The sequence below is a fragment of the Echinops telfairi genome, unplaced genomic scaffold, assembly GCF_000313985.2.
Source record: "Echinops telfairi isolate 266 unplaced genomic scaffold, ASM31398v2 ScPeMD7_1;HRSCAF=3_0, whole genome shotgun sequence".
Classification (NCBI taxonomy): domain Eukaryota; kingdom Metazoa; phylum Chordata; class Mammalia; order Afrosoricida; family Tenrecidae; genus Echinops; species Echinops telfairi.
The window spans coordinates 80,680,053-80,688,832 of record NW_022103896.1 but is presented as its reverse complement, the minus strand read 5'-3'; the positions used below and the strand labels follow the sequence as shown (position 1 = coordinate 80,688,832).

Genomic DNA, 8,780 nt, shown 5'->3' with positions numbered 1-8,780 from the left:
ATACAACCTAGCTTACTGAAAGTGAGGAGGACTTGAGGTACTGGCTGATGTAAATTTAAGCATGCAGCCTTTAGTATGAATTGGAACTCAATGTAAGGAAAACCCAAATCCTCACAACTGGACCAAAAGGTAGCAACATGCTAAATACAGAAAAGTTTGAAGTTATCAAGGACTTTATCTTGCTTGAGTCCATAATTCTTATGAGCCAGCAGCGAAGGCATCAAAAGACGAGTTGCACTGGGTAAAACTGCTGCCAAGGCTTCTTCAGAGTGTTGGAAAGCAAGGATGTACTTTGAAGAAGAAGGTGAGCCTGACTCATGCCATGGTATGTTTAATTGCTTCATATGAATTTGGAAAGACCGAAGAAGGATGGGTGCATTTGAATTGTGGAAAAGAATACTGAAAAGTGCCATGGACGGGGAAAAGGACAAAGGACAATCAAACCTGTCTGGGAAGAAGTCAGGCCAGAGGGCTCTTTAGAAGCAAGGATGGTGAGACTGCATGTCACGTCCTTTGGACATGATTTCAAGAGAGCCTTCTTCCTGGACGAAGAACCCCATGCTTGGCAAGTAGAGAGGCAGTGGAGGCAAGGAAGACCCTCAATGAGATGGGCTGACCTAGTGGCTGCAACAGTAGACTCAAACATGGGACAATTGTGAGGACAGGGCAGGACGGGGCACTCTTGTGCTGTTGTGCACAGGGTCGCTAGGAGTTGGAACTGATGGGATGACACCTAACCACAACAGCAACGACAACCCACAATCATTACATATATAAGTATAGCAAAGCGAAATCACTTAAATATGGCTCTTCAATCCATGCCTCCCCCCAAATGAATGGGTGGCATCAGTCAAATGAGGTGTGGAGAACTCGTAACCCAGGGAGTGATCAGTCCTGCCATTCCTCTGGCTATATGAGAGTTAGCTCAGAAGCAGGAGCAGAGAGCAGCCCTGGAGCCATCAAAGAAGACGAGCCACCAGCACTTGTTCAAGATCCCTGCCTGAAGTAGTTGAGGAAGCAGAGCGGCCACAGCACAGGAGGTGCACTGCTGAGCCCTTGCAGCAGTGAGGTAGAGCGGCCAGTTGGCTTCCTGGCCTACAGCGGCAGAGGCCCAGGGACAGTGGGACTGAGAGACGTGGACTACAAAGAAATAGTCTAGGCTTCTTGCTGAGGAGAGGCGCACTGTGGACCAAAGACCTATCCTTCATATTTTATGATCCTGATGTGGTAACTTTTATTCTGACCTTGACTGTTAACTTACATAAAACACCCCATCATTTTGGGTATTGTCTGTGGAATCTCTGTCGTCATTGCAATGGATTATGGAAGCCAGCAAGGGAGTACCGAACCATGGGAGCAATGGCTGGTGTCAGATTACGAAAAAGAAGGGAGAAGGCTTGACTAACTTCTGCCTTGTGGGGGTCAGTCTTGTGACACGGTCTTGGCTTCAGCGTTGGCTCCTCCTTCTCCTTTGTGTAGCCAGAGGACGTCAGCGGTGTTCTCCACACCATTTCCTCTTTAAGCAGCAAGAACCCATGAAGAGCCTAGCACATGCCCAACAGAAGGGGAAGAGGAGCCATTAGCTGGAGTCTGTTTGCATAAAAATGTAAGCAACTTGCAGGCAGGGAAACATCAATCAAATCTCTTTGAAGAAGCTCGTTCAGTGTGAAATAGAGAGGTTATCTTGGCTTGAGGAGAGACTATGTTTCTCACACTGTCTTCTGGCCTAATGTCTAGTGGGGTTCTAAAATTTAAAATGCGTCAAGAGTGACAGCGTGTCTCAGGCGCTGAGACCATAAGCCTGCTGGATGCAATAGTCTGTCACAAGCAGAGGACAAGTCTTGGCGTGGGTATCTCAGGGGGCCTTTCCTACTTAGACTGGAGCACAGTGATGGACCACCTGTATCTAGTCTTAGCAAAATGGATCTGCATTCACGTAAAAAAGAAACAAAACTAAAATAACCTTTTCCCTTGAAGGATAATTTCAGAGATGCCCTAGAGGACTCTGGACAGGAGTTGGTGGCACGTGAGCAGATGGCCTATTGACAAAGCTATGGGGAACAAAGTCAACAAACTACGCAACATGTTTGTATTTAAACCTTTTTAACTCCCAGGCTAATCTATAGGGCTTAAGAAATTATACCCCAAACCCATTGCTGCTAAATCCATTCTAATTCATGGCAACCCTAGAGGGCAGAATAGAGTTTCCCCGTAGGCGATTATTTGTAAATCTTTACATAAGCTGGTCAACACATCTTTCTCTTACAGAGTAGCTGGTGGGTTCAAAGGCTGGGATTTTCTGGTAGCAGCCAAGCCTTTATGCACCCCACCACTAGGAAGTATAAGTGACATGGGAAACAAAAGGTTTATAATACAGGGCCTTTAATTCTCCTCTCCAAGTGTCAATAGAAAATGTGTCCACCTGTGTGTGCTCCGAATCATGCTGATACTGTTATTCTGAAACGAGAACTGTTATAAAATGGACATCAGTGTGACGCTCATGATACTCTTTGAGAGACGAATCTTCCATCTCCCACTAGGTGGCAGACCTTGACAAAAAAGTTATGGAAAGTACAGAAAAAGCAGCCAATGGTACTCCCAGAGTTAGTCAATAGGTGTCTCTTTACAACCATATATCTCATCAAAATAAAGATAAACATTTTTTTTCTTGCTAATGTTACAAATATGATCTTCAAGACTTCCCCTAAGTACAAAAAGAACTTTAGAGAGATGAATATCTATCATGCATGCACTCTATGTTATTTCCAAACAAAAGGAAATTAGATGATTAAAACATAATTAGAATATGATCCTGAATATAAGTGATTTGGCACAAAGCAAATCTTGTTACAGTGCTGCTTTAGTGTTACACAACTTTTCTTTTTGAATTGTTCTTAAATATTTGCTGATCATAAATATATTGGAACTTAATAAATACTATTAGTCCTAATTTCACACATACACAGAGGGTTTGTGACATCATTAACCTGGGGAAAATGGTTCCCTAGAAAAATGGTAAATAATGGCAATTCCTAAGAAGTAGGGAGAATACTGACATCATATTTTCTACCATTATTTTCCAGCCATATAGATAAATGGTGGATAGATAGAAAGAGAGAGAGTTAACGTTATAATTCAAAAAACAAAAGGGAAGAACACACTCAACATATCTGAAACTGAAAGAACTCAAGAAAAAAATCAAGCCTGGTTGCACTATTGAAAGATTCTATGGGCAAAATAGTGAATGCTGCAGGAAACATCAAAAGTAGATGGAAAGAATACACAGAGTCACTGTACTACAAAGAACTAGTTACTTTTCAACCATTTCAAGAGATAGCAAGAACCAATAGTACTAAAGGAAGAAGTTCAAGGGACACTGCAATCATCAAGCATAGCAAGGCTCCAGGAATTGATGGAATATCCATTGAAATGTTTCAACAAGCTGCTGAAGCCCTGGAAGCACTCATTCAGCTAGCACAAGAAATTTGTAAAACAGCTACCGGGTCAACAGACTGGAAGAGATCCATATTTGCACTCATTACAAAGAAAAGTGATGAAACAGAATGCTCAAGCAATTGAACACTATCATTGATACCACGGGTGAGTTAAATGTTGCTGATGATCCTCTCACAACAGTGGCATCAGACGATGACAGAGAGAGGTTCAGGTCCTATGAAAAAGAGGATGTGGAACAAGGGATATCACTGCTGATGTCAGATGGATCTTGGCTGGATATAGGGAATACCAGAAAGATAGTTACTTGTGTTTTATTGACTATGCAAAGATATTTGACTTTGAATTATAACAAACTATGGATAGCCTTGACAAGAATGGGAATTCCAGAACACTCCATTGCGCTCACGAGGAACCTGTACATGGATCAAGAGGCAATTGGGCAAACAGAATAAGGGAATACTACATGGTTTAAAATCAGGAAAGGCGTGTGTCAGGGTTTTGTCTTCTCCCCATCCTCATTCTAGCTGTATCCTGAGCAAGTAATCAGAGAAGTTGGATTATATGAAGAAGACTTGGACATCGGGATTGGAGGAAAGCTTATTTACAAACTTTAATCTGCAGATGACATAACTTTGCCTTCGGAAAGAGAGGAGGACTTGAAGCATTTGCTGAAGATCAAGGATTGTACACTCCAGTATGGATTAGAGCACAATATAGAGAAAACCAAAATCTCACAACTGGACCAATAGGTAATCAGGCATGATAAATGGAGAAAAGATGGAAGTTTCAAGAATGTCATCTTGCTTGCATCCACAGCCAATGCTCATGGAAGCAGCAGTCCAGAGATCCAAAGACACGTTGCAATTAGTAAATCTATTGCATAAGACCTCTTGAAAATATTGAAAAGCATGGATGTTACTTTTGAAGACTAAGTTGTGCCTGACCACGATCTTTTCCATTGCCTCCCATGAAAGATTAGACTTTCACATAAGAAAACTGAGGCAAAATCAAGGTATTTAAACGGTGGTGTTGGTGAAGAATCTTGTAAGTGCTTTCACCTGCTGAAACAACCAACAGCTCTATCTTGGAAGAAATGCACCCAGAAATGGGTTAATAGTCTCTCCAACAATGGGCTCAAGCATAAGGGTAATTGTGACGATGGTGCAGGACCAGGCAGTGTTTTTTCCTGTTGTACACAGGGTCGCTGTGAGTCAGAACTTGATGTCGCCTGACAACAACATATAAATATGGATGTACACATATATACAGACCTATTTCATAAGTCCACAGATATATGGTCACATTTGCCTTCACAGGCAGGTCGTCTCATCTACTGAGTTATTTGCTTGTTGGCATCACTGAGTAAATATATGTGTTGAGAGAGCCATATGCTGATATATTAATTGTGTGTGTGCTTTCTGCCAACACCTGCAGAGAAATACACAAGGTCTCCTTGTTATTAACCTCAGAATATGCAAGCATCAGCAGATGCACACACCGATAATTTTCCATCATATGTGGTGAAATGTTTACCTTTATATCATTGTGAAAGGAATCAGGGAAAGATATTGACAAAATTTACAGATGATGCCACTCTGGTACTAAAATAAAGCATTTATTTCTCTTACACGTTTAAAAGCGAATGTGCTTTCTCTGAGACTGACTTGAATCATGTATTTGGAATATAGACTTTATGTCTATAACACATATAGGAAATTAGATGCCATAATGGATGGCATAATGATTAAATGATTGGCTGCTACCAGGAAGTTGACGGTTCAAACCCACTTGCTGCTCTTCGTGAAAGGCCATCCAAGAGAAACAGTAACAGGAGAGGAGAAACTAATGTAGAAGGCTGGCCCTCCTGCTAGGCTGCAACTCCTTTGAAGGGGGTTGGGGGTCCGCTTTATTTACAAAGTTTTCAACAAGTTACCCTAATCAACTTCTTCAGAAAACAGAAGAACTAAAAGATAGTGAAGTAACTCAGACCCAAGCCCATCCTATTAAAATTCAAGGCAATTGAGGACTTAGATGCCCTGGGCTCTTCACACCCCACAGAGCCACCAAATGTTCTCTCAGCAGACAAGGAGGTGAAGAGGGAGAAGAGGGCCTGCCAAAAGGAAAAGTCATTTCCCAAAGCTCCTCCCTCCCCTGGCTCCTGCTCTGAGCTGCTGGGCCTCCTGGCAAGGGCAGGGAGCTCCTCTCATCTCCCTCCTTTCTGCCCTCCTCACTTTAGAAGCTCAAGAGCTAAGCCTGGGCTGGACTTCTCCTGTGTTTGCCCATTTGCCAAGCAGCTTCACCCTGACTGGGCTGCAGGGGCAGTAATGTCTCAGGATAACAGTTTTTCCTTCCTTAGTATCATTTTCAATTTGGCTAATCATGAAACCGTAAGTTCTCACCAGTTTAGGACCAGTTCTTTGCATTGTCCACTCCATTTAGTTTTGGTTTCGCCTATTTAGAACAAAAACAAAAACAGTCATTAGATTGTTCTATATTTGATTCCAAAGTATGCATTTAAAACCTGAGGCAGCTGCCCCAGGATAGATCATTGTCCCATTGTGGAAAGAACCTTTTAGTTAGTGACCAAAGTCTGCTTCACTGGAGGGAGAGGGGCCTCCATCTGAGAGAATCTTGGAACTGGCCCTTGGGTGTGACCTTCAAGGTCCTGTGCCCACCTCTCCACTTTGTCCGAGCCCCCAGGCATCTCGACTGTCTGAGCAGACAGACTGCACACAGCTGGCATGTGTGACTAGTTGCATACAGGCATATGGGAAAACACTCTTCATTGACAGTTCTCAGCAGCATTCATCGTTCACAGTAAATGTCCATCATCCCACAACTGGCATGTGAAATGTGTCCGTGGGCACATGCCCGGGCACTTCAGTCTCGAGCATGGACCCTTCCATTCCAACAATTTTCAAGTGTAAAATTGTTCCACTTTTACAATGAATTTAACGGCACACATCTGAGCAGGTTACCCTGCGTTATAGCCACAGCAAACAAACACTGAAAACACTGCCTAACCCTCTTCACAAGTGTGAACAGAACCTGTACAGAGTGAAAGAAGGCATAAAAACACGGGGACATTTATCTTTTCGCGGCTATATTATATCTCTAACAAACTGTTCCTTTTGTAGGATACGGGGTAGAAAGGGCATGGAAGACTCCTAGTTCAATAAACCAGGTGCTTAAATCTGAACAAACCTTCACAGAAAGCAGCAAACTCACAAAATTTGCTCTGCTTAGATTCCAGTTGCCCATCTGTAAAGATAGAGAACACAGGCTCACAGTTTCTGACCGTTCACTGACACTGTGTCTTCCACATAAAGATTCCTCTAAATGTCTTTTTCTGTTGGACATTGAAAGTAGTGATCGCTGGAAGGGTGAAAAAAGAATCTTGGCAATTCGCTCCTGAAAGTTCGACGGTCCATACCCAATCCTGCACACGTACACTGGTGTTTTCTCATGCTAAGATTAAGAAGTTATGCTGCCTGACAATGCACTTTACTTTTAACAAGTCTTAACACAACCTGTTATTTTCTTTTTCAATTTGCTCTTCCAGAACCTGTTAGGCACAAGGTGGTCTTCGTGTGAATTTGTCCCTTCTTTACTCTTTAAGCAAAAAAAAAAATAGTAGGGAGAAGGGCCTGAAGTCAAGAGACTTGGAAATACAGTTGAAATTTTACTTTTAAATGGAACCGCTCGGAGGTTTGTTTTGCTTTGGAGGTGCCCGTGGGCGCAGCAGTTGAGCACTAATCCCACTGATAAAGAAAAGCAGCCCGGTTTCTTAATGATTTACAGCCTTGGACTGCTTATGCGGCAGTTCTCTTCTGTCCTCTAAAGCCCTGTGACTCAGATTTCCACGAAGGACAGTGGGTTTAGGTAGAGTATGTTTAGATTGAATACCATACACCAAACTGAGATGATTTCACCAAACTGAGCTGATTTCAGCCAGCTCTTTCATTTCCTTATGTCCTCAGAGGACTCTCTTCTTAAACCTTAAACAAGCAGCCTTCTAGCCCTACCGAGGCATTTTAATCAACCACTAGATACGTAATACAATCGGGATGGCTTCATGCTGAAGAAAGTGGCAACAAATAAATCATAGAAATGAAATCCATGTCTCTAGACACCCCTGCATGCCCCCCTCCCCAATTACAACCTCCTGATGAATGAAAAGATAAAGGCTCTTCTTGTCAAAGGTTCAGTGAGAGAATGGTTCCATTGTTGCTGATGATAGTAACTACTTCACCCCCCACCTCCCTTTCAGATAATGGGTCTTTGGCTCCGGAGCAAGCATTTCTCTCAAATGCTGTAGCTAATATGGTGAAATGACTCCTGCTTCGTTTCCCTGGGACTCACAGCCTCTGGCAGTCTCTCTCCAGGAGCTGGGATGTGGAATGCATCCCAGCACGCTGAGCACGCATGGCATGCAGCCATCCTCACACCAACTGAGAAGCCCCCACTGAGGGAGCACGCTGCACGCCCAGCGCTTCCTCACTTTGGGCCCCTCTTTTCTTTGTCTTTTTCTCCCAAGCCAGGGGTTAATTATTTGGTGGATCCACAAGGAACACCACCTCCAGACGCCACTTCCAAATACAGGCTCAGACTAACACCGAGGCCAACCTGTTATGGTCAGATTTCGGCCCCTTCCCCAAAAGAACATGTTGAACTTTGGCGTTCCTCTGTGCCACATCTGGAAGCCCCAGGGGTTTTGGTTAGAAATCACAGTTGGTAGCACTTCTCCAACGCTCAGCAGGCACGACTGACTGGCAGTCACCTAGGTAAAACGACCTCTCTTGAAACACTTAAACACATCTTGTCCTCCCTTTTCCACCGAAATCCCAAAGAACAGTTCAGTTTGAACCAGAATAATTTAGTCTGACAACAGATTCTTCCTCTGTTCACAGCTGTCCCAGAGGGAGGAGCTGAAATCTGAGCCTCTCGGCTGTGATTGGCTCCTTTCTTGCAAAAGAGAGGGAGGGGGCAAAAACCCCTCCCAGCGCAAACGGTTCAGTTTGGTGAGGAGCCGGGCAACTTCAGAGGCGCCGGTCCCGTCAGCCGCACCTGAGCGCGGCCCTGCCCGGAGCGGCCGCAATGCTGTAGGGACCGGGCGGCCTGTCCTCACAGCCGGACCGTTATCCGTGCCAGGGGCCACTGGGAAGCCCGGATCTGCCTGCAAGATGCCACGCTCCTTCCTGGTCAAGAAGCATTTCAATGCCTCCAAAAAGCCAAATTACAGCGAACTGGACACACACACAGGTAAAAAGAGAAGAAAAGAACCGTAAAGAAAAGGTAGATAGATAGATGATAGATAGATAGAT

The 8,780-nt window shown here is 43.9% G+C and overlaps 1 protein-coding gene across 1 annotated transcript in view; it reads left to right on the top strand.

The window, feature by feature from the left end:
• Positions 1-8,552: 8,552 nt before the first annotated feature.
• Positions 8,553-8,780, top strand: part of SNAI2 (snail family transcriptional repressor 2) — a 3,598-nt gene continuing 3,370 nt past the window's right edge. Inside the window, exon 1 of the mRNA XM_004697548.2 lies at positions 8,553-8,718. Coding sequence (XP_004697605.1) covers positions 8,640-8,718 — 79 coding nt within the window. The 5' untranslated portion in view covers positions 8,553-8,639. The remainder of the gene's footprint in view (positions 8,719-8,780) is intronic.